Below are 26404 nucleotides of genomic sequence, written 5' to 3'. Positions count from 1 at the left end.
GTTAACACGAGATACTGCAAAAATAAGATTATTTTCCCACTCCACATGCATATTATAGTTCACCTTTTTAGTCAATGTTGTGAGCTAAATCACAATGATTTAATAAGTAAACATCATTGAAATTTCTTGGCCAACAATGTGAGCTAAATCACAATGATTTAATAAGTAAACATCATTGAAATTTCTTGGCCAACAATGTGAGCTAAACATTTGAATATTTTAGTAAAAAAACAGCATTAGATGTGTTAACCTATACAGTATGTGATGTCAAGCAGGAAGTCTAGGATTTCTAGAATCCTTCAGAATGAATACCACCAAATGGAATTCCCAAAAAATAATACTTTCTGAATTTCCCCAGGGCGGGTGGTAGCTGGAGTGTCAACCAAATCCCAAGAGTATGGAGCAGCTATTTTTTTCAAACTAAAACGTGGGATTTAAATCTTCTGTTACTCATTCTGATTATGATGGTTAGCTGTAGCGGAGAAACTTTAAGCTCATAAAACCACTTTGGTTGATGAAGCCCCACCCTACAATATAAACTAACAAGATTCTCGATATCTACCACAAGAACCTCTGGATGCCAGGCTCATGATCCCAATGGAATGGCCGGAACAAAAACAACATTATTGTGAAAAAATTCACGGCGACATACTGCAACCCCATGAGGTACCAGCTTTTGTCATCATTAAGAGGAGATTGGAGAACCAAGAAATAGAATGGAATAGTGTAATATCTGAACTCGATCAGTGGTGCAGGTATAAGAACTGCTGCACATGCAAAGAAATACAACAGGACACATATTTTCTTTTGCAATTTTCCTGCATAGACAAATTGAAACAAGTGATCAATTGAATTACTTGGACAAGTGCATTATGAGCCAGTAAAACTTCAGCACAAACCTAAGACATTGAATATGGAAAGCCATGAGTACACGTAAAGTGGCACCAGAAGGTACTTCACCAACCAGTGTATCTGGATGATCCTCCGCCAAATGTAAAATGTATAATGCCGGTTATCTGCAAGAAGATAGGGATGGGCTATACTGCATACATGAATTTCATATATTAGTTATTGGAGCGTAGGAATTGCAGGCAAAAAAGAAACAACAATATGCAAACGAAGAAAAAGGTTAGACAAATGTGGAAGTAACCATTAGTTATTCCAATCATGTTGCAATTACACGATATTATTATGCTACAGTAAAAAATTCAAATAATAGTTTATATTTGATGCTTCACGACCAAAATAAGAAAATAAAAAAATACAACTCTTCAAGTTAGAAAAGTATAAAGGTACTCTTAAGTCATCTAGATTTCTTACTGAGAAATTTGGTATGACCAAGATGATACAAGCCTATATTTGGTGCAAACCTATTAGAAAAGAAATGTACTAGCAGTAGACGCATGACCCGTGGACCCTTGAGTTACCATTGTAGAATAGATTAGGAAAGATGGCTTGTTAGGGCCAGAATGGAAGATTTGAGTTTATACCTCATATGAACAAAAAGTCATTGATTGATCAACAAATCATCTGCTGGTCACTGTCATTGAGACAGAGATCATGTGAGTCTTACATTTAACAAATAGAAGAATTAGTAATCAAGTTAGAAAATATGGCAGAAAGAAGCCAGAAGAATGAACCCTTTAGTTAGAGATTGACTGTTAACTATGTTGAAGACATGGACATCCTTGGTAATAACGCAGAAATTCTAATAAAGCCAAAAGAATGAAGCCTATAGGTTTGCTGCAGCAAACCTATTAAAAATGGATTGTAATCTATGTTAAACACATGGACATCCTTGGTATAACACAAAAATTCTGAATAAAACTGGTAGTGAGAGAGAGAGAGAGAGCTCCTATTTGTGGTGCACAATTTCAAGGAAAGGACTGAATCAGGATATGCCTAAGCTAGGTACTAAAATACAAGCAATAAAGATAAGGTTCAGGAGTACGATGAAATAACAAACTATGGAATGTCTTTTCACTTAAACGCAAGACCATTTATGGTGCAATGGTGTGAACTTCTCAACTAATAACATGAGACTGACTAGCAAAGACAGGCATCATGGTACCGTTCCTGAGATATCTAATTTATCTCATTCCTTCATCTTCGTCATGAAAATAGAAGATGTTCCATGTGAAAGAGAAATCTGCCAAACATCAAATTGATGTAACTTGATCATGTAATGTCAAGTCAAAAAGCATGTTGCATTAGTGCTAACCAATGACAGCCTGGCAGAATTGTGGTTGTCACAACGGTAGCATGTGCAACAGAAGTATAAACCTAGAGTAGCTTTTGAACATTAAGTATAATTCCAGAAGAGCAAGGACTTGTGGCATGATAGTACCTTGAAGATAAAAGCCAAAATAGATGGTGCACAGGACCTAGTGACAGAAAAAGCATCCTCAACTTACAAAAAAAATGTTCTGAAAAAATTCGATGGCAGGCAGGGAATGCCTCCTAGGCAAGGGGAGAACCAAGAATATTCACACGTTGATTCACAGATTGAGCTTAGACGAAAAAGCAAATCTTGGTTTTTGTTGTCGCAGCAGTGAGATCATATTGACCCTCTTGCATGTTAAAATAGAAAAGTAAAAAAGAAATAAATTCTCAAAAATTTAAAGAAGTAAAAAGAAATAAGTTCTTGATACCCTATTACAAACAATGAAAAGATACGAATAACACAAATATATAATACTATGTCCCACCTGAAACAATGTACTGAGATAAGTGCAGAAATAAGACCTAAAAGACCTACAAAGAAACCAGACAATTTGTTCTTTGAGAATAATTGATAAAGAGCTAGTGCTTGGCCCAAACTGAAATGGGTGGCACCCATGGCAACAGCAGATACCAAGCCAAAATACAGTATCTGTGTAAAGTGCGGTGAAACTGCATGAGCATCTTTTGCACCTACATGAATTGAAACCACAGTTTGTTAGAGAACCAGTATAAAATATAACAAAAAATTTGTATGAAATAAAGACGAGGAAACATGTAAAACCTAACAAGAGAAAGTTACATACCAAGAACTATGCTTCCATTCCACAGAACAAAAGCAATAAATATTATTGATAACGCAAGATATGGGAGAAATGAAACCAATACTTCAAGCTTCAAATACCATAGTCTCGAAAAGATAGTGTGGAATTCATCAAGTAAACCTGCCACATAAGCCCATTAATCAACAGAAGAAACACTCATTTTAGGGAAATGTACACAAAGAAAGCATAACATAAACATATATGGAAGGGCTCTCCTGCTCTTTTGGACACTACCAGTGATCAAGCAAAGAGATCCAAGCTATGTTATATTCATTTGAACAATAGATCTATTCACTAGTAAGTAGCCACACACACACACACACACACATAAGCTTGAGTGCATAAAATGCATCCCTTGACAATGCAACTTTTTTCCTTCTTAAAACTATCAATAAAAAAACTAGCATTCTCATTATAGATCTTATTTATGGTACATAGAATTTTCTATAATACTGTGAAAGACAAGCTCCAAACTCCTAGTCCGATGTTAATGCTTCTACTAAATCTAGAAACAGCATCCTTCATGCAATGGGCACATAATATTTAAGGCAAATGATGAACCAACTCTACATAAGATGACAACAGTCAAGAAGATGGGCTCCAAATCTTATAATCTGGTAATGCAACGAGCTTGTGAAAAATGAAGCGAAGAGTCTTGGTGAGAAAAATATGGCAAATAAATCTAAAAATATACAGGTTAACAGGATCGCACCATCATGAAACATAACGAGGGATCATGTGACTTAGAGGTGTTGCTAGCTTAAGTGCAAATTGCCATGACAATGCTAAAACCAAGGTAGATAATTATCTTCAGTGGTACATAAATAAACATGCACTTCTTGAGACCAGCTTTTGCAATAACAAAGTACTATAAGATTCAATAAACTTAGTGCAAGATTTTTTTGGCAGCTTTTGCAATCAGTTATGTCAGCTTCTATTGCCCCACAGTGTGAGACTCAACATCATAATAAAAATCAATGTGTATTGCATGTCAATAGAACTAGCAACCAAGACAAGTACAATAAAAAACACTGACACGTAAGGCAAAAGTTGGAGCACAGAAGTGACAGAATTTGAAAAAACATAACTAGCACTAATCTTACAAAGAATGAGGGGCAAAAGTGAATCTATGCACTATGTAACCCTTGGACATGCTTCCATGTTTATTTCTTGGAGAACAGATCACAATAAAATAGAAGGTTCATCAACCAAAATTTGCCAGTACAGGGTCAAATATCTCAATGTTCAATGTAATAAGATGAAGCTAGTATTTAGTACATGAGTCCCTAATAAACAACAGCTTCAAACTTTCACAATGTTCCAATATGACCTCTCAAAACCAACAAAACATAGAGATCTAAAAATATAGAAGTTACAAACCAGAGCCTGGAGCCTGACTTGAATTGTTGCGCATTAAGGAAGAATCACTAAAAGCATAGTTGGAGATACTTGTTCTTCTTTTTCTCAAGTTGCTTCTTGGTGATATACTCTTCTTGTCAGATGATTCATCATTTTTGTTAACCGAAGAACTGGAACCAATTGATGGCATTGATCCCTTCCCTTTCAGGAGCCCCATATAATCGATAACCCCAAGACATGCAACAAATAACATCCATATGACATTTGTTTGACGAATAGTTATAGCCATTCCACCTAGCTGTAAAAGGAAATGTGATCAAGGTTGTAAGGGTATCTTTCATAATTATATAAGGGGGCATTAGTAGCCTAGAAGTTTTCTACAGGAACTTCTTCTCTCAAGGGCATTTTTTCTTCCACATTTAATGCACATACGGGATAATTGTTGTTGTTTCCTAATTAAAAGGATGTAAGGTACCGCCTATACTGCAATGCAAAATGTAAGGTTAAAACCTTTCAAGAAAAATGGGGGCATAATTTTTTTTTTCTCTAGAGAAAAAAGGAACTAGGAATTTTGTGTGGCGCCTCCCTTTTTCAGGAGTTGTTAACTTGCTTAAACACCTACAGTATAATGAACTAAAAACTCATGAAGATTAAGCATCAAAATGGGCAATAGAGACAAGTCCAGACAAAATAAGATCACCACATACAAACTAATACCAGAATAATGAGGGGTCTCTTCCATCATCAGAAAGGTTTTATCATGGGTCCCAATATAGATATGCAATATTTGGCCATTCTCATTGACACAAGCATCAAAATGTCGGATAGTACATTTATACAATGACTATATGACAACCCAACTTTTTTTGCATTTCATAACTTCGGGGTATGTCATGCCAGAAAAGTTAGGCAATTAAGTGAGTGGAAGAGCTTTCTAAATAGGAAGTAGAGGTGAAGCTGAGATGAAGATGTCAACATGTTGGAGAAGAGAGGATGCCACTGGTTTAACATTTAGCAGATTTCCTTTCGCAATAAAGATTAACTAACATAGACAAAGGAGTACCTTCCAAACACGTAAATCAAACAATGAAATAATTGGTAAAGGAACGACACTACAAGGATATGTACGTGTGTGTGGATCATGACAATTGCATGCTATGGGTTTGATTATCCTTTTTAGTCATAAGAATGCTAAATATTTATCATCACGTCAAACACTTCAACAATATTTAGTATGAGAAAAGTCCTTTTTTATGAAAAAAATGAATCAATAAAAGGTGGTAAACATGCAATAACAAAGAGAACTCAAACAAAGTGCTAAATATTTTAAACAAACATAGGAAGACTTCAGCTACCACACTTACCAATGCACTAACCCAATATGATCTCTTTAAACAAGCTAGATACATGGCCATGACTGCAGTTGTGGATGCTACATCCGTGTAGTACAAATAAGTAAAGAACCAATGAAGAGGGTACAAGGTTAAAACGAGTGCAAAAAAAGTTGTCTTCCTTTCACTAAGAGCTGGTCTTGTGAGTATAAGTATGTCATAGAAAAGCACACCACAAATGACAGTCAACACACAATTTATGGAGCGAAGAACTGCAGTTGAGCATAACTCTGAAAAGGAGGAAATTTTTCCAGTCCACCAGAAGCCTGGAAACATAGAAGCAATATGCGCAAGTGAAAGGCAATACCTGCAAGAAAATCAATAACATAATGAATCGATCACATTCGTTAGTATCCACTTATTTGAAATAGGATCCCTGGCATGCATACTGAGTTGACCGTAGATGTTAAGCAATTATGATGTCAATACTTGCCTCCACGTATACCAAATTATTGCATAAAACAGCCAAACAAATGTCTGCAACCAATATGAATATTGTAATAAAAAATATGACTGAACTGCATCTTTTAAATGTCTCAAGCAAAGAAATAACCAGCAATCTATTCACATTTATCACTTTTCCACCAGTTATGCCTTCAAGTTTACATTACAAGATGTTCCAAAGCACCATGCTGAGTCATGACTGCCAAGTGAAGATGTCCATGCAGCTATTTAAAGATCTCAGCATCTGCTTGTAGGATACATTTCGAGGAGTAGACTAGCCATGTGCTGTTGTTCAAAATGCATTGTCAGATAACAGTGGAAAGTGCGTAGATAAACATAATGCCTTTTCTCAATTCATATAACAAATTCACGATGAAATTAGGACCTCAATCCATATGAATTTAAATGAATTCTAGCTTCTTTTATGTGGCAACTGTGCTAAGCCCCAGTTCATTAGTGGTCTGAGCATTCTATGACAAAATTACAACCATTACCTGATTCATCAGGTTTTCCGTCAGAAAACTGAGATTTACGAATTAAAATCGAAAAGGAAAAACTAATGGGAAACCAATTTCATGAATCATTAATCAAAAGCTTCTATTTCCTATCGTAAATGCGAGAGAGAGAGAGAGAGGAGGGGGGCAAAATGGTCATACGTACAGGCCAGGAGGGGTGGTGATCATGGGATCCCAGCTCTTAAAATTGAATCTGCAGTACTCTTGGGCTTGTGGCACATGGAAAACTTCGTCCTGAAAGCACAAAGAATGAGAGAGAGAGAGAGAGAGAGAGAGAGAGAGAGAGAGTACCATGTAAGGTTGAGGAACGATGCGGTTGACCAGCAGGGAAAGAGGGACGGCCCATAGTGCAACCACCACACCCACCACCACCCTCCCCATCCCCTTCCCTTCTCCGGCGAGCACCTAGAGAGAGAAAGAAACGTCTCTTTTGTCAAGTAAGAACAAAAGAGGGTGGTGATGTAGTAGCTAAAAGTCAAGCCAGTTATTTCTTGCACTGCCAAGTGGGTAAAGCCAACCAAGGTTTCTAGATTCCACCTGGGACAAGAAGTAAAAATGCTACACTGAGACGGACAGTGGGGATGTAAATGGATCAGATTTGGTTGGATATTCCATCCAGATGAAACACTTTATTATATGGATCTTAAGATGAAACCAAAAAGGGTATTCAGGCCAAATTCAGACTTATGTGATTGGAACTCTCTGCAATTGGATCCAGATTTGAAGCAATATTTTATATTTGGTATGCATAAGATCCAGATAAAATTCAATTCATGTCATTTCTTTTTGTACGTGTAAAACCCTTGGTTTCAAACTTTTTCTTTATTTGATCCAATATTAACCATAAAATTCAGAGCTGGATTCAATTCTACTATATGGAGTCCAATTCATATTTGTCCCTGGTGATTAAATTTCGGATTTGGATTTGCATATACCATGACCTGGCCAGTATCTTACCCATTTGCACCCCTGTACTGGAGGAGAGCAAATCCAATGATCGGGCTTGAGTACTTAGCATGGTAGTTGGGTTCCCAAAATGCAACACGCCGCACCACATGTGTGCCATGATGCCATCAATGCATAGGTGGAGCCAAGAATCTAAACTAGGGTGGGCACAGATGCACAGTTATTTAAACACAAAGAAATCATATACTAATAGTACATAACAACTTAACAGGTATTTAACTAATGAAAGAGAACTTTAGTAAATGCAAACGCTGAAGATATGTAAAGTGAAAACAATGAAGTTCGTAAATATACTGAAAAAGATAATGATGAGATTCGTCAATCTAGTCTTGTAGAACCTTTTGATAAATGAAGTCCCAAGTATGCAATATCAATCCAATATGCAAAAATAATTGAATGGTCAAACTAACTCCATAAAAGTACAGCTATATGAAAGACTAAAACAAATCACGCAAAAAACACACACACAAAGAGAAAACCCTGAAATCCTACTAGAAATCAAACATACAATCATGATAATTGCTAATTAAAATGCTAATTGAAAAGAAAAAAAGGCACATACAACCCTTAAAACCCTACTTAGACATTCATGTCATTTGAAACAATGCAAATCAAAAAACTAAATCCTAACAAAAATCATAGATCTCTCATCTATGCTAATTGATAAAAAATAAACAAAACCGCTAATATTTTAACCAAAATCAAGCACTCATTATTCATGGATTCATACCTAATGGTATTTGAAAAGAAAAAAAAAACACAGAAAACCCTAAAAGCATAACTAAAAACTTATGCCATTTAAAAGAAAAACAAATCAAAACCCTAAATCCCAACAAACATCATTCATAGATATGCTAACTGGAAAAAAAAAAGAGAACCCCTAAAATTCTAATCAAAATCAAGCATGCATTCATGGAACCATGTTTAATGTTGATTGAAAACAAAAACTCAGACATACCTAGAAAGTCTAATTAAATATATATGTCATTTGAAAAAACAAAATAAAAAATTTAAATCATAACAAAATTCAAATATTTAAGTGTTTGATAGCCAAAATCAAGCATTTATTAATGCAACCATGCTTAATGATAATTGAAAAGAAAAAGAGCAAAAAAAAAAAACCAAAATCCTAATTAAACATTGATGTCAATTGGAAAAAATCCAAATAAATAACTTAAATCTTAAAAAAACATTAATTTATGCTAATTGAAAAAAAAAACTCCTAATATTCTAACCAAAACCAAGCATTCATTATTCATGGAGTCATGCCTAATGCTAATCGACAAAAAACACATAAAAAACATAAAACCTCAATTAAACATTCATGCTACTTTAAAAAATATTAAATCAAAACCCTAAATCTTAATAAACAGTATACACTATGTTAATTAAAAAAAAAGCTAAAATCAAAACCCTATCAAGCATTCTTCATGGAAAATTAGAAACGATTAATTTAAAAGAAGAAGAAAACGAAGATAGGGCACTGGGAACAACAGTGAGCATGGATTCATGCCTCACTGCTCACGGCCCATGCCCATCCCGTCCGCTCCAAGAGAGAGAGAGAGAGAGAGAGATCACCATGTCCAGCGCGGTGCCGGAGAGGTCGCCGGTGGTTCTGCTGCGTCGGAGAGGCCGCCGGCGCTCCACTAGTGCCCTCCAAGAGGACCGAGAGAGAGAGAGAGGTGTCGGGGACGTCTTTTTACACTCTAGTTTCTGGCAAACTAGGTTTACCAAAAACCCCGGTGTTATGCAAAACCTGAGTTTCTGAAAACCCAGGTTTTGCCGTGTCATCTAAACGGGGCGTAGGGAGGGCGCATGGGGCTTAAACTTTACACCTGGTTGCACTTAGGGGTGTCAACGGGTCGGGTTTGGTTCAGACTCATGTGGTACCAGACCCAAACTTGACTTGAGATGATGGTACCAGGTCCGGACCCGGGTCTAATCGGACTCACTATAAGAGAAATTAACCATACCCAGATCCTATAAGGATTACATGAACCAGACCCGGACCATAACCATTAAAATAATTAATTTTACATTAAAAATTTGCAGATCTTAATCGGAAAGCGGGTCATGCCTGCGTCTGGTATGAAATTTCACAAACCATACCCGACTCCATATATTAATCGGACCCTAATTGGGCCTTCTTATTTATCACCAAACCTTGACCCTAAGGGTGTCAACAGGTCAGGTTTTGTTCGGACTCAGGTGGAACCAGACTTGGATCAGATTTCCGGGTATGATATCAAGTCCGGACCCAGGATTAATTGGTTTTACTACAAGAGAAACCATATCTGGATCCGATAAAAACTACATGAACTAGACTTGGATCAGATCCCAGTATAAAATAATATTTTTATCAGTTTTATATTGAAAAATCATGGGTCTTAATCGGAACTCAGGTCGAGCGTGGATTTGGTACACAAACTATACCCAGATCCATGTATTAATCGGACCTTTGGGTCTGGAACTGGGTCTTAATCAGGTCTTCTTATTTGTCATCATACCCAGACCCTATAGGGTTTGGTCTGAGTAAACCCTACCTGTTGACACCCCTAACCCTATAAGGTTTGGTACGGGTCGGGTTTGGATCAAACTTGACCCATTGACACCCCTAACCGAATCATTTTTAATTGTCCCGTTTCTACACTCAATGCAAATGGTTTTTTTGAGGTTTATACTAAAATTAAGATAGAGCTGACAAAGACTTGAACTACTTCATACCCGAATTGGCAAGAATCTGATTTAAGACACTACCCAGATAGTTTAAAATTTGATACTGTATGTGCCTGACCTGAAGTGGATCCAAGCCCAACGACCCATAGTGTTTTCTGCATTTCCCATGTTCAGGACTGAAACCGAACCCGACTCGTTGGTTCAGGTTTGGATCTAAAATTGGACTCAATTTGGGTTACCCTTACTCAAACCCTGGAGCAAGCTGCCTCATTCAACGCAGTGTAAAGTCAATCTTGAAGACTAGAATTCATCCATTTTATTTGCTAGTGAAACATAGAAGTGGATCTTCATTGGATAGATTTTTTACGGCCCAACCCAGAAGATTGGTGATACCGGGACAAATCGTAACATCAAGCACTACTTCCCGTTTTAGAGATTCATGGAGTAGTTTTTAGGAAAAAATTTGGATTACATCCTACGTGGCAACAGCTAGGTTTTTTTTTTCCGGTTAGGGAGCAGCCCCTATCCCCTGTGAGTTAGGGTCAGATTGATAACGATCTAGTGACATTGCTTCTTCTATCCCAACCGTTGTGAGAGGCTCAACGCCTGGCTTAGCCTCATCGCATTTAACAACCTTGATCCCAACCAGGGATGAATCCAGGATTCTAAATTAGGGTGGGCACAAACACAAAGTAAAAAAAAGAAAAAATAATTACTAACTATATTAATAATATTAAAAAAAAAATCAAATAGTTGTTCCAAAATGTAGCTTTTACAATTGACCATGTTGAGTTTTCAAATTTGAAAATCATTCATGCTTTGTTGCTTGTCATTTAAAAAAATCAAATCAAAACTCTAATTTTTATAAACATGCATTTATGCTACTTGATAAAAAAATCTTAATATTCGAATTGAAATGGCAGAAGCGGTTAGTGCACGTCACCTTGTCTTGGAACGTTGTAAGTTGGAACCCTAAATGGTGGCTAACCCCAACTTTCTCTATTGAAAAAGAAAAAAATCACACAATATTCACGGATTCATGTCAATGGTAATTAAAAAAAACACAAAAAAAGACTAAAACCATAAATGAAACATTTATTTCATTATAAAAAAAACCCTAATTCTAACCAAAATCAAATCACATAATATTTATGAATCCATGCCTAATGATAATTAAAAAAACCTAAAACTAGAAAGTAACTAGTTATGTCATTCTAAAAAATATGAAATAAAAAGCTCTAAATCTTAACAAACACCATTCATATATATACTAATTAAAAAAACCATAAATAAATATTCGCATTTAAAAAACCAAATAAAAGTCATAATCCTAAGCATTGATTAATGGAATCATGCTTAATGATAATTAAAAAATGACACATAAAAAAAACTTAAAACCCTAATTATTTATCTATGTCATTTAGAAAAATCCAAATCAATAACCAAAAACCTAAAAACCAAATATAAATTTATGCTAATTAAAAAAAACAAAACCCCTACTATTCCAACCAAAATCAAGCACTCATGTTCATGCCTAATGCTAATTAAAAACACACAAACACCCTAGAACCCTAATTAAACATTCATGTTGTTTCAAAATAATAACTAAATAAAAAACCTAAACCCTAACAATATATTATGCTAATTGAAAAAAACAAGTAAAACCCCTAAAATCAAAACTCTAAAAAATCAAGACCTTATCAAATATTTAAAAAAAAAATAGAAAGAAAGAGACCCAGCAACCACTATGGCCAAGGGTGTGCGCTAGAGACCACTGGATGACTGACGATAAACACAATCTGACAAGTTGAGAGTGAGAGAGAGGAGCTTAGGGCAGAGACATGTGCACCAGCACCGTAGCTAGTGCTGCCTGACGGTGGTCGGAGAACTGCCAGAGTGCAAGGCGTTAGGAGGAGTCAGGGTGGGGCATGGGGGTGGAGAGAGAGAGATAGAGAGTTGGATTCGGGAGTAGAGGTGAGGGGTACGGGTCAGGTCCGACTGTACCCACCCTGACCCGACCTTATATAGAGGGTTCAAATCTGAACCCCCATTAAAAAAATTTCAGATCATGGTGGGCACGTGCCCACACTGGCCGAAAGGTGACTCTGCCGCTGGTTATATATATATATATATATATATATATATATATATATATATATATATATATATATATATATATATATATATATATATATATATATATATGATGCAAAATGGATCTTATTCTATTTAGGGCTTCAACTGTTAAAAAGTGATTAATCAACCCTAAAACTAAGTTCCATACACCATAAGCCCCGCTTGGTCCATTATGTGCAAGTGGAACCATCTAGATGGCTTGGAACTCTACTGGCCTTTTTTCTTCTTTTCATTAAGAATATATGACTTTTTCTTTCTGACAGAAAAATAAAATTTATATCTTTGGTATAGATGTGTGTGAAACAAATTTTGCATGAATGAGTAGTGAAAGAGTTTGGTTGAAACTTGCTTTTGAACCATGTTTTTTCAAAGTACATGTCTGATTTTCTGAGGGTTGGATATACCAAATTTTCAATAATCAAAAAATTCATATTTTTACATCCAAAAAATATGATCTAATGATCGATTCTTACTATTTGACCATGCTAAGCACATTCATGGAGTCAGATTCAGTCAAAATAAAGTTTCCTTATCTACAAGGATACCAAATATTATCCCTACATATACATATATATGCCACAGTATTTTTCATACAAAATATTTTCTTATTTAAATGAAATGCATAAAAACACCTTAAAAAAAGTTTTTTCTCAAGTATGTTCCATTCTGGAGTGTATTGAGGAGGCGATAGGCAATGGTTTCCCTCTTAATCTCCTTTTCTGTCACACCAACAATGCATGAATCAGGGCCATTGTGGAAGGGCAGGCTATGGCTATTTTGTCTGACTTGATTTTTTGTAACTCTAAATCAGGGGACATGTAACTTGCTCTCACATCGGATTTGTAATGGGAAGAGTTTATCTTGGAATCTATGTCACAAAGATACGACCAAACGAGGACATGTGACGTGGATTCGATTCGCAAGTTTGATTTTTTTTTTGAAAAATAAGACGAGGACACAAAAAAAATTTTTTTATTTTTTAATATATAAAAAACTAATTTTTTGATATTAAAATATTAAAAACAGTTTTTTATTAAAATAATACTTAAAATCAATACAATAATCTTACAACATTAGCCTTAAGTGTCGGTGTCTGTGTCTACATGTTTGAGTGTGCCTGTTCGTGTCATTGGGGACACGCCCCTGGAAGGATAAACCACCAGATGTGTTTTGATTATAGAAGTGATAAGTTCATGGAATTCATGACGCTTATGATTTTGAAATGCTGGACGAAAGTGAATATCAGGACTCATCAAAGTCTTTTAAACACGTATACGGGATATGAGAAGTGAAAAATATATCAAACTAGAGTATGAACTAGGCATTTCTGATGCGTCCATTTGCCAATAATCAACTATGGATCATGCTTTTTCGACAAAAAAAAAACATGATTGTTGGATGCTTGAATAATTACGGAAGTTATGAGAAATCTTGCTTATGCATCACAATCGGATGATTCAAGAGCCGGTCGGTCCCTTTAAAACCAAACATGCAGATCACATTTGTATGGTTAAATTTAATAAAAAACAAAAAGAACCCATAAAATTCTCGGTTCACACTCTAGTTCTCATATTCTAGTGACCCTTCCCAAAACGGGATCCTTTTTCATAGTTAGCCCATGAAAAGCTTGTTATTTGGTCTAGGTGTCAGCCGGGTCTTAATCCACACGCAATGAGCGAGTTAGATCCAACAAATATTCATCCTTATCCCATAGGTATGTAGGACCAAGCAAGTTTACTCAGAATCTTGAAAATCTTGCCCTTGTCAATGTCTAGCTCATGAAGTTAGAATTGGTGAAATTAGGATGCCGAAATCTCAAAGCCTATAACTTTTTTTCTTTTGACAGAAAATTCTCAAAAACAACCTCAGGGGCTCCGTACACCTGGTTGGGTGGGTCAGCTTAAAAAGAGTTCAAGTTGAAGGATATTGCAAGTTCGATCTCGGAGCGTGCACCCCTGCCCGTCCGTAATGCCAAAACTGGGAGGACTGCCGTAGGGTGCAGTAGAGCTCAGGGGTTTTATTTGGTGGAGGCCTGCATTAGAGCTGGCTGGGTTCACACCCATCCCAGTTTCCCTTGGCTGAGCCAAATAAAAAATCTCAACAGTATTCCATATTCCATAATCTTGATTGTAAACATTCCTTTGAAATATAGATGCATATAACCTATCGGCCAGAAGCATTTATAAATATGGTATGCCAAATTTAGTAGTAGTGCATCATTTCTTTTTGTTGAAAAAAAAAAAAGACCACGGCGGATGATCCTAACAATTAATCAAGAAATAAACCTGGGATGGTGCTACACATTTTGACCTCCATAAAACATTCCATCAGCTGAAGGGGTTACTTTTTTTTTTTTTTATATTTACACGGAGGAAACCGCCCCAAGATCAGAGACCTAGACGTGCTGGCTTTGCCTACAGTACTTAGGATAACTGTCCTGGCAGCGTAAAACTCCGTGGGCTTCGGGTTGCTAGTTTATTCACATGCTACAGTGGCTGGGCGTTGAGCGTTCGACCTATATATATCATATTATTTCATCAAGATCAGAAGTAATATAATCTTTGTTATAAAAAACTAAGAGCCATGCACACCGCAAGCTGTAAAAAAGAGCACCACCAAAGCAAAAATATCATCATACATTATCATAAGAGATGTACATAATCAAGTGCAATTAATATGTACAAATGCATGAAGAGGCAGTAAAGATATGCACGCCTCAACTAATTCTTGTAAATGTCTCAGTAATTAATGGATAACCCTGCTATGCATTAACATACGTGCTATATATATGATGGAGACTTTTGAGTGTAGGATTGGAGCAGAAGCCAAATGTTATTGCTTTAGGTTGCCCAGGGATGAAACTCATCGTCCACAACCAGCTAAGAAACTGCACAAAGGCTTGCATTCACAGTAACTCCTGATGCCACTTTCATGTACTGCATGTTTTCCTGTTAATTTGAAACGAGTGCTGACATAAATTTAAAGAAAAAATGGAATTCAAACAAGTGCTCCAAAAATCCCCATTTTTTTTATAGCAAGCTGGGGTTAGGCAGACCCTACCAGTTATACGGCGATACCATCGGAAATCGAACTGGCAACATCCCAACAGAAGGTAACGTGCACTAGTTATAGTCCAACTGTGATGCTCAACCAGATTTCTATCATAGAAATCTGGGTGATGCTGGCTAGCAGCCAACTGATCAGACTCCTTTACCCTACAAAATTACCTAGTATATAGTTGTGAAGACATCTTCGATTTTTTTGATATTTACACAGAAAAACCACCCCCAAGATCAGAGACCTAGTCAGTTTGGCTTTGTCTGCCATACTTACGGTCGCTGTCCTGATAGAGTAAAACTCCCCTTTGCCTTCGGGGAGTTGACACACTTAGGCTAGCGCAAGGGGTGACGCCCATGGGATTTGAACCTAGACCACCTGCCAAGCGGCTTAGGGCCCATCCCACTTCGCCAAACCCCTTTGGAGCAGAAAGACATCTTTGATACTTCAATCAGTACAAGGTGTTCATCTGTTCAAGGTAAAGCTCCAATGGGGATGTGATTCAAATCCACTCGGTGAGTGCTTTGTATCCATGTGTTTGAGACCTATGTTGGCAGGACTATTTTATACATTACCTAGTGTCTAGATCATTGGTTTCCAAATTGGTACACCCCGCTGATCCGAGTGTAGGTATGCACTTTGTTAAGATATCTGTCCTTTCAGTGAGTGAAACAATGCTGCTAAGATATTCTTACCTTTAATGTGGGATCATCCGCTCCAACTCCTGTACTACCTCTAGGGACAGCTCCAATCGGTCTCTCATGTTCGCCTCACAGCACCTGAGTCCCAACTCTATCATCTTTCTTGCTGAACGCATAGGCCACTCACCGGCTGATGCATCCAGAACTTCCTCCAACTTCCTGCTGGTTGCTGCATGGCGAACCTCCTTCGCCAAACCCAAAGGTGGTCTGCCAGTGACCAGCTGCAGAACCACAATCCCAAATGCATACACATCTGATGCGGGTGTCGGATTCCCGGTTCTCAGAGACTCTGGGGCCATATATGTGAATGAACCTTTTGGTTCCGTATTCCGGAAGATGAGTGCAGATTCAGTGTTTTGTTCTGGTAAGAGACGAGAAATGCCAAAGTCCCCGATCTTGCATTTGAAATCAGAGTCGAGAAGGATGTTTTCAGGCTTGAGGTCACCATGTACTATCCTTTCAGGCTTAGATGAATGGAGGAACAGAAGGGCTGAGGCAATGTGAGCAGCAATTTGGATTCTCAGTTTCCATGTCAGTGGGGTGGTGTTCGAGGAGTGGCCAAGGTGATGTTGGAGGCTTCCATTAGGCAGGTATTCATAGACAAGAGACAAGGCTTCAGGGCAGGCTCCCAAGAGTGTGACCAGGTTTGGATGGCGAAGCTTGCTGAGAACTTTAACCTGAATTATAAACAGAGAGATCAAACAAAGGAAAACTATACAAGGCATAATTCTAGTCAAGATAAGGTCAGTAGCATGACATTGATGGTTTCAAAAAAACAGGCAAGAAGGTTGATCAGTAAGTCATCATGCTGCTAACTGCTACTCTGCTCTCAGTTACCGAATTGGTTTTCCTGTCAGATTCAACTCAGGAACCATTATTTATCAGACAAATACTGATTCAGACAAAAGAATTAATAAGCACAATATGGTGACCGTGGTTCCCGTACCAAGAATCCTGTTTATTGACAAAAGCATGTATGGTGTATTACGTCACTTCGGAAGAATATAGGGAAGAAAACATATCTTCTGAACAGTTCCGGAGCCTAGGTTTGATGCATTCATGGACAAGTTCACATTGAATGGTCAATACAGCATACAGAATGTTTATTGACAGAAAGGATATGAATGCTTTGAACCTCACCGATGACATGGCATTGGATAGAAATGATTGGAGAAGGATTCATGTGGAAGACCCAGAATGATTTTCTTTTTTGGTTCATATCGCCAACCCCAATTGTTTTGGGATGAAGGCGTAGTTGTTGTTGTTGTATATAACATCTAATCGTGCAACAACTGAAACATCAAATAACTGCGTTTCTCACCCCTCAAACAGAAAACATAGAGTGGAGGACCAACATTCGTGTATTATGAGCTCTTTTGCCTTTGTTCCCTACTATCCTTTTGTTTTTCCTATTAAATAAGGCAGCTGATGAACCCATGCAACACAAAACCTGCTATCACTGGGTTATATCAAGTGATTGTCCTTCTTTCTTGGAGATAAATTTTATGGAAAGAAATAGTTCTACTGATGCCTATTGTAGAGTTCATCCAACCAAAGCACTTAAGCTGAACATATTGATTCAGCAACATGATCAACCCAAGTTTCTGAGCTAGGGCCAATTCAGACATTCATTCTGAAAATAATAGCTAGAAAATGTTCACATGAACATAGACCTTTGAAGATAAAACAACACAAAGTGAAGAGCGAAAAACAGGAATTATAAACACAGATACGGGGAAACTGTTGTTGATAACTAAGTTACTTGTGGCTGGAACACTATACATTTAAGTAACTTAACAATAGAAGTATCATTAAAATTTTAGAACATTTTAAAAATGAAATGAATAAAGGGCAGTTAGTTTGAAATTTGAGAAATGCCAAATCAAGTTTGGTAATATGACATTCATATGCTCATCAAGGACCAAGCCTCACCTCTTGCTGAAATTCTGATATGCTATGCATGTCCTCACGGTGAAACTTCTTAATAGCCATAGTTCTACCAGCAATCTCTCCTTTGTAAACACATCCATACCCTCCTTGACCAAGTTTGAAGCACTCTGAGAAGCTGCAAGTTGCTGTCTGAAGGTCAAGAAGAGTGTATTCTGAAAAATCATTCAGCTCTGAGCCTGACAATGCATTAGAATCACCAGAATCTCGCCAAAGTTGAATTGTCTGTATGGCCTCATCTCTCAGTTTCCTGGTGCTGTTTATTTGGTGTCTAACATCAGCTAGAGAAGACTGAAGTGACGCCCGTTGTTGGTTTGCTTCACTCTGGAGCTGTGCTGAGTCACCAGGTTGCCTTTCCAGGAGGGCTATTGTTCTGAGAGTTTTCTGCAGCTCCCCAGTGATATGTTCACGGTGCTTCAGAAGTTTTCCTAGTTCAATTTCTGTTTTTATTAGTGCATCCTCTGCTTGTTCTTGTAGCTCCCTCTCCCTTGCGTGGTACATCTCTGTTTCCTTCACCAGAGAAAATATATAGAAAATTATACTTGCGATAAGCACAGCCAGAACAAGGAAAACTAAGAGAAAAACATACATCAGTATTTGCTTCTTCTACATGTGCTTCACATCTGCATTTATCTGCATCAGTTTTTGCTTCCATAATCTTATCATACAAGAGCTCCATTTCTATATATTCCTCCTGCAAATAATTAGAGTGAATGTGTGATTGTTCAATGCTCAGACAAGAAAGCCATCAGAGATTTGGATTCAAGAACACCTACTGTATTAGAAGCTGATGCGAGTCCAGACAAGGAAGAAAGAGAAATCCCAGCATCCATTTCACCATTTGAAGCACCAGCAGAAAAATACGAAGATTGCAGAACAAATGAATCAATTTTTTCTACTACTTGCTTAACTAGTTTTAAATTACTCATTTGGTCATTGTGTGCTTCAATTCTGGTGCTAATACTTGGTTCTGATTTGGAAGTTTTGGATCCAATATAACTTAGATCAAAACCAGTCATTCCTTTTTGACATGTAAATGATCTTGATCTCAACCTTTCTCCATTTGTGCTTCTATCAGGATCAGGGAATTGAGGAAATGGTGCTTCAAAATTTTTAGTTGCTTCTCTTGTCCAGATGTGTTTCCCTTTGAATATGAACCGAATCTCACAGACGGGAGGAGCATGCTTCACAACATACTGTAATTTTCTAGAGCCAACATTTGCTTTCAACCAACTGTTTAAAAAGGTTAAGGATATTAATAAGCTCAATGATTCATGGCAAACCTTTAAATTCAGAAAATTCATTATACTAGTCTAGAAAATCATCCAATAATATATCATTTTCCATCACAAAAATAGCATGAGGTTACTTGTTAGAATGTTGTCCGATCGTTTTTTTAGAGGTTAGGAAAAAAAATAGCAGAATGGTTAAGAAGTTCAAATTCAATAGCAGCTGTCAGGTCATAGGTTGCAGGGTGCCTGGAGACATGGGCATCATACTGGCAACCAAATTAGAGAGCCTGGTAATTATGACTCTTACCTCATAACTTAAGCAAGCAAATCTAATTCAGACTAGAATTGCCTTTGTAGAGTCGGAATGAATTTTTGTTCAGAATTGCTAGGCTCAGCTGGGTCCAGCTTCATGCCACTTTTCCTGACTCATTGGTCAATGATGAATCCAGGTAGGGCTGGTAAAGGAACTGAGCATCTCGTGGCTTGACTCAGTTTAGCTTGCATGAAGCTCATCTGCATTTGTCAAATAGGCTGGATGAGCGAGCCATGAGCAGCTTGTTTAGCTTAAATGAGTCAAGCAAGAACAGAGGTGCTCGGCTCAGCTTGGCTTGTATGAGCTTGTGTAGATGGATATATAGAATTTTAGTGTAGTATATGTAACAAAAAACAGTTCTGGATGGTTGGTTAGGGTACATGGCATGACATGCAAGAATAAGGTGCACGTTTGAATCCCATTAACCCCACTGATAACACAATGAAATTTTTTTACAAGCCAGCTCAAACTCATCACAAGCTCGAGTTCGGCTCAGCTTGGCCTTGTGCCAGAATCTGAATCCAAACTGGCTCTAGAAGTACATGGGCTGAGCATGAACAACCTCTGTCTGGTTCATTAGGCTAATTTACCAGCCCTAATTACAAGTGCTTCAGCCACTCAATTTAATCCAGGATTTAAAGTACTAATCAAATACCTTGCCTCAGAGAGAACGGGAATTTGTTTAGGAGGAAAGTAATCATCTTAAAGCTGTTGAAAGAACATACCCATCTGCAGCTCCTCCCATTATAAGTGTCTTAATACCATATTTAACCACCAGATCTACTATGCCACATTGAACTTGTGTTGCTTCAGCGACAATTGCAGTGGCTTGCACCTGCAAACTGTTGAGTTTTATAATATGACCCACAAAAGGAAGAATGGAAAAGAGGAATACGGCAATAGAAGACATTAAAAATTATTTTGGCTCTTTTACAGAAGTTTTCTACTTTATTCAACAAAATTCTTGGCCGCAAAATCAGGTATTAAAAAATACTGTATTGTCTAGTAATGACCAAACAACCACTTATATTGTAATGTGAAACAATGAAAAAAACAAAAAAGAGAAGGGAGATATGTTCTCTGATAACAGAGAAAAAGGCTGATATCCTTTAATATGTAGTATGGACTACCATAAGCTGTTAGACAGAACAGTATATGCTAGAATGTAGGAAGGATTCGAGAAGAAGCTCATTGTGCAACTAAAATAATTAAGAAAAAATTGAGGGACGAACTGAAATAATTAACAAAGTTGTAGACGCCAGTCTCCCAAGCATGCTAGAAGGTATAATATGCTTAATAAATTTAAAATGATTAGAATGGAGACCCAGTCTCACCTGCAAAGTTCAACTGCCCGCCCCCCCCTACCCAGGAAAAAAAAAACCAAAGCTTTGCCCTCTGTACAAGGTAACAAGAGTATGTGGAATTATTCACAAAATTGTGCAACTCTTGTGGCCCTTCCATTAAGTCCGACACCAGTAAGAAAAATTCAATTCGGTATGCCAAAACCCAAAACCATGCAGCTTCAACTATAGCTAACTTCAGGCCAATAGAACCAGCAGATACTGACACACAATTAAATATTCTCCTTAAGTATATAAACCAATGAAAAGGTTTACACTACCATTTGCACTAAAAGCATGTATATTTCTTAGATTCTTCTTTTAATATCATATATTGTAAAAGTATTGATTCAGAAAATGATCAGTAGAAATTTAAATCCTGCACCTTGGCTCTTATGCAAATATTCAAGTAATTGCAGACAGTTTTCTTCATTTGTTCTCTTTCTTCTCTTCTATGAGCTAAGAGTGCATCCGGATTTGCTTGGCTTGCAGGAAGATTACCCACTGCAATAAACAAACAAACAAATAAAAAAACAAGGAGACAACCAATTTTTTGAATTTGGATGAAATACATGTCAATTGCTCATAAACTTTTTCAAAATTTGAAGAATAGCAACCAAATTAGAACTCCTAAAAAGAACTATGAAAATAATACATCCTAGCAACATAGCATATAAAAGAAAATGTGTATGCATGACATAAATGTAAAATAAGCCTACATATACTAAGCTAAGAATAACAACAACAAAATTAAAACTCCAAAAAAAGACAATATGAAATATAATACAGCCAAATTATGTAACAAAAAAATATGTTGCATGCTTAGTTGTCAAAAGTTGCGCCTAGGCTGGCTAGGCGTAGGGCCATCGCTTAGGCTTATGGGCCTACGTGGTAGGGCTATATTTTTTTACCTAGGCTGTCAGTGCCTAAGTTGCAGGGACATAGTTGTCATGTTTTTAAAAATTTTTGCCTCTTTTCTTTCTTTCTTTTTTTTTTGCTTCTTCTCGCTGCAAAAATTTTATTTTCTTATTCTCTCATTTTCTTTTGCTTTTCTTTTTGACCTTATTTTTTCTTCTTCCTCTTTCTTTAACCCCTCCGCTTAGTTGTCAAAGGCGGAGCCTAAGCACCGCGCGCTGCTTAGGTGGCCTAGCCGAGGTAGTCTTTCGATCGGATGCGCAGTTGTACACACATATATATGTTTTTTGTGTAATTGTATATAATTATATATATTAATATATCATAAACATATATTATAAATTTATAATATTGTGTTTATATATATATACATATCTGTGTACTTAATTCATATATGATCTATAAGTATATAATCTATAAGGGTATGAGTTATCTATTTGACTGTTTTTATATAATATAATTGCTTTATAGTGTTCGACAACATATTATTTGTCTATTGCTTATTGTGGATTGATTTTATGTTGTATCCATGTTTATTATTAATTTTAGTAGTTTGTTTACATATTTTCTCTCAAGTACATTAGTATAATTAAAGATATGTATGAAGGAGTAGTAACCAATGTCCGCACTTGTGGAGGGGTGACAACCAATTTTCCGATAACGGTTGGGTTACATCAAGGATCTGCTTTAAGCCCTTTCCTATTAGCGATAGTGATGGATGAGCTTACGAGATCAATTCAAGAAAATGTACCGTGGTGTATGTTGTTTGCTGATGATATTGTTTTGATTGATGAGTCTAGAGCTGGGGTTAATGCTAAGTTAGAATTATGGAGACAGACATTGGAAGCTAGAGGTTTTAAGTTGAGTAAGAGTAAAACTGAATATATGGAATGTCGGTTTAGTAAGCAACGAAGTAGTGATGGGAGTGTAGTGAAGCTTGGTGAGCAAGAAATACCGGTGAATGATTATTTCAAATATTTGGGATCCATCATTCAAAAGTATGGAGAAATTGATGGAGATGTAAATCATAGGATAAAGGTTGGGTGGATGAAATGGAAAAGTGCAACTGGAGTGCTGTGCGATCGTAGAATGCCATTGCGGTTGAAGGGAAAGTTTTATAGGACGACTATTAGACCTGCTTTACTATATGGTACGGAATGTTGGGCTGCCAAAAGATATCATATTAAAAAAATGAGTGTAGCTGAGATGCGGATGCTTAGATGGATGTGTGAAAATACAATAAAAGATAAGATTCAGAACGAGGAGATACGTAAGAAGGTAGGTGTTGCACCCATTGAAAATAAGATGCAAGAGAATCGTTTACGGTGGTTTGGACATATTCGGCGAAGGCCTAGTGATGCTCCAGTTAGAAGGTTGGAGAAATGGGAAAATATGTTAGTTAAAAGAGGTCGGGGTAGGCCTAGGAAGACTTGGATGGAGATGATAGGAAAGGATATGAATGCTTTGAACCTCACCGAGGACATGGCATTGGATAAAAATGATTGGAGGAAAAGGATTCATGTGGAAGACCCGAAATGAATTTCTTTTTTGGTTCATATCGCTGACCCCAATTGTTTTGGGATGAAGGCGTAGTTGTTGTTGTTGTTGTTTGTTGTTGTTTACATATTTTGTATGTTTTTAATTTTTTTTTATTTGGGGTACCACCTAGGCTTTTTAGAGGCTCACCGCCTAGGCTCAGCCAAGTGCCCTTGACCTTTGACAACCAAATTTGCATGAGGCAAATGTAAACACATATGAAGCTAAGAAAGATACAGCATACCATGAGCAATGTCATGATGAACACTTCCAAATACGCAAGCCTAAGTCAGTGACCACAGTAACCAAATACATAACTAAATCATCGACCAATATAATGGTGAATATGAAAAGCACGAGGGACATAATATGAATGCTATGTTGCTATAGGCGCATTAAGGCCAGAAACATCAAATAACTCACACAAGACTATGAACATAAAAGAAAAAAGAAAGGCAATTTTTTCTAATGCCAAAAGATCATAACAATGTCATGAGATCTTGATGACTTTCAACATACAGAAACACATACACACAAGGAAAAATCAGGAAAATATGGGATATATAAAAAATAAAAATATACAAGATATAAATTTCAGGAAAATATTTCTCTAAAAAGAATTCAGGAAAATATTGGCATAAATAAAAACAAAAATGTAATAAATATATTCTAAATGAAAAAAACAACAAATATAAGCACATAAAAAGGCATTTTTAGCATGTCAATAATGTAATAAGAGCATAATACTTTCAGAATAGATCAAAATATGAACATATCACGCTTTTTGGAAGAACTTTTGGCTTTTAAAAATATCACGATAAAATCACAATATTTTCAAAAAATGTTGCCGATGCTTGTTATATAGCAAAGTGATGGAAAACTGAATCAATAACAACAAATGAGGTTTCTATATCGTAAAACCCAACAATTTAGAGGAATGAAAATATCCCCTTTGGAAGAAGGAAAAACTTCGTCGAAAACAGTGGGACCCAAGCAATTCTCTATGTTTCTAGCAAACATCAAAAAACTTTAATCTGAACTTTTTAGCCAGTTTTAGCTCATTTATCTGGGAAAAAGTCAAATTTAGGGACATCCAACTTTTTTTTCAATAAAATTTTTATTCCACTTTTTCTTTTTTTTCCAAATATTTCTCAAATGAACCCAGATGTAAGAAATGGAGATTGTCGGCAACCCTTTCTTTTTTTTCCTTCCTTCCCCTCCTCCCAACCCTAGTCCCAACCCCACTTTTAACAACTTTGTTCTTTCCCCACCCTTTTTTGCTAAAAGTAAGGATGAGGAGGAGAAGCGAAAATAGTACCATAAAACAATTACATATTCATTTATTAAATAAGTTCTGATTATCTGGATAGAAAACCGACGGTCACGATCTTGTGAAATCTGAGTTAAAACTATCTGATGATCAGGGCAACAACGATGATTAAGGAAATAATCTTCCAAAATGATCGACCCAAAACCAAATAGAAAAAATCCCTATATTCGGAAAATGTCTGATCTTATGAAGAAAAAAATAGAATCACAAAGAAAACTCACTAAATTAGAATGAAAATGGAAAGAAAGTGATGCATTCCTTCTGAATCAACAAAATTCAGGCGGATTCCGCATTTTCACCTAAAGTAATGAATACAAAAAAAAAAAAACCAAAACTATGGAAGAAAAAAGCAAAACTGACGAAGTCTGAAATTTTTAAAAATCACTTAAATGAACGATGAGGACAGAAATCCTCTTTCTAACATCAACAGAACACTTTTCTCAACAAAGACACCAAAAAGCTAGGAAAACCATGAAATTCTCCAGTATCCAAAGCCAAATAAGAAAAGAGAGAAAGAAAATGCTAAACATCAAATTTCAAATGTTGGGAAATAGAAGAGAAAAAGAAGAGCAACACCTAAACACTCAACATCTCTGTAAGCCGAGAAAACCCTACATTTTGCAGAAAGCAAAAAATACAATTTCACAACAAATCTGCAAAAAAATTAAAAATAAAGCAAACCATCCTAATCACTACAAAATCCTCAAGAAATACCGTAAAACTCTCACATTCAGCTTAACATCACACATAGAAGTTCAAAAAAGAAGGAAAAGAAAGCAAAAGAACTCTCAGACCCATAACTCAGGCAACACATTTCAACGCAAAGAAACTCTAGAATTACTTGAAATAATAAAGAAAAAAAATTAAAAAAGACAAAAAAGAAAAAGAAAAAGAAAAAAAGAAAAAAGCAAGGAGACTTTGCGCAGAGGGAGGACGTACGCAGAGTCGGGATCTTGGACGACGGCCGGTGGACGTGGAGAAGAGCGACGTCGCGGCCCGGAAACTGCCGGAAAGTCCACTGGAGCAAGCTGGCTATCTTCTCCATCGACCTTCCGGCCGCCACGTAGACTCTATCCGGACGGACCTCCGGCAACTCCTCCGGAATCACTTCCGGCCGGTGGTGAGTAGACGAAGAAGAATAAGAAGAAGCCGAGGAGGAGAAGCACGAAGGCAACGACGACGCCTGAACTTCGTCGAAGACGCGGCGGAGATCGGCGGAGGATCTCTCCGGAGGCCGGAATCTCGAGTGCTGGTCGCCGACCGGCAGGGGGCTGAGGAGCTTCATGGCGAGAGGCGCGGTATGGGAACGTCGGTCTTCCGGGGGGAGCCGTTTTTATAGTTGGGGTTGCCGGCCAACCGGTTTCAGACCGAGGGGCGGAGGGAAATTTCACTGAGCCCCTTGATTTTTTTTGTTTATTTGGATTTAGAAGAATGGTTTCTTGAAATTACATAACTGCGACGAGGGAGGTGAGGGCAAGGATGGCAATGGACCGAGGCAGGGG

General features: G+C 37.1%; 2 protein-coding genes across 2 annotated transcripts; both read right to left on the bottom strand.

Moving 5' to 3' along the window:
- Positions 1 to 98: 98 nt before the first annotated feature.
- Positions 99 to 9422, bottom strand: ALG10 (DIE2/ALG10 family). The gene is made up of 9 exons (XM_090004234.1): positions 9298 to 9422; positions 7045 to 7290; positions 6899 to 6987; positions 5768 to 6101; positions 4425 to 4701; positions 3027 to 3164; positions 2709 to 2913; positions 900 to 1042; positions 99 to 818 (listed from the first exon to the last, which is right to left on the bottom strand). The coding sequence occupies exons 2-9, from the start codon at positions 7132 to 7134 to the stop codon at positions 559 to 561; spliced, it is 1536 nt and encodes a 511-aa protein (XP_089860360.1). The 5' UTR covers positions 7135 to 7290; positions 9298 to 9422; the 3' UTR covers positions 99 to 558.
- Positions 9423 to 15150: 5728 nt separating this feature from the next.
- LOC149839793 (U-box domain-containing protein 33-like) lies at positions 15151 to 26204 on the bottom strand. Its single transcript, XM_090002827.1, has 8 exons — positions 25842 to 26204; positions 21507 to 21625; positions 20507 to 20616; positions 19013 to 19469; positions 18826 to 18930; positions 18222 to 18752; positions 16284 to 16966; positions 15151 to 15479 (listed from the first exon to the last, which is right to left on the bottom strand). Exons 1-7 carry the CDS (start codon positions 26185 to 26187, stop codon positions 16286 to 16288), a joined length of 2349 nt encoding a protein of 782 aa, XP_089858953.1. The 5' UTR covers positions 26188 to 26204; the 3' UTR covers positions 15151 to 15479; positions 16284 to 16285.
- Positions 26205 to 26404: the final 200 nt, after the last annotated feature.

The sequence above is a fragment of the Nuphar pumila genome, chromosome 4 (genome assembly GCF_984573655.1).
Source record: "Nuphar pumila chromosome 4, dmNupPumi1.hap1.1, whole genome shotgun sequence".
NCBI classification, from domain to species: domain Eukaryota; kingdom Viridiplantae; phylum Streptophyta; class Magnoliopsida; order Nymphaeales; family Nymphaeaceae; genus Nuphar; species Nuphar pumila.
Note: the sequence above shows the minus strand (reverse complement) of the source record. Positions and strands in the feature narration are given on the sequence as shown.

Bases quoted from the DNA above. Each gene is read 5' to 3' on its own strand.
- ALG10 (XM_090004234.1), bottom strand. From the start codon at position 7,134: ATGGGGAGGGTGGTGGTGGGTGTGGTGGTTGCACTATGGGCCGTCCCT. The intron at 4,702-5,767 runs GTAAGTGTGGTA...TTCCTTTTACAG, and splicing joins CATATTGGGTTAGTGCATTG to CTAGGTGGAATGGCTATAAC. The intron at 819-899 runs GTTTGTGCTGAA...TTGTCTATGCAG, and splicing joins TTCCATATTCAATGTCTTAG to GAAAATTGCAAAAGAAAATA.
- LOC149839793 (XM_090002827.1), bottom strand. From the start codon at position 26,187: ATGAAGCTCCTCAGCCCCCTGCCGGTCGGCGACCAGCACTCGAGATTC. The intron at 19,470-20,506 runs GTATGTTCTTTC...CTTTTTAAACAG, and splicing joins ATGGGAGGAGCTGCAGATGG to TTGGTTGAAAGCAAATGTTG. The intron at 18,753-18,825 runs GTATGTTTTTCT...ATATTTTCTCTG, and splicing joins TAGAAGAAGCAAATACTGAT to GTGAAGGAAACAGAGATGTA.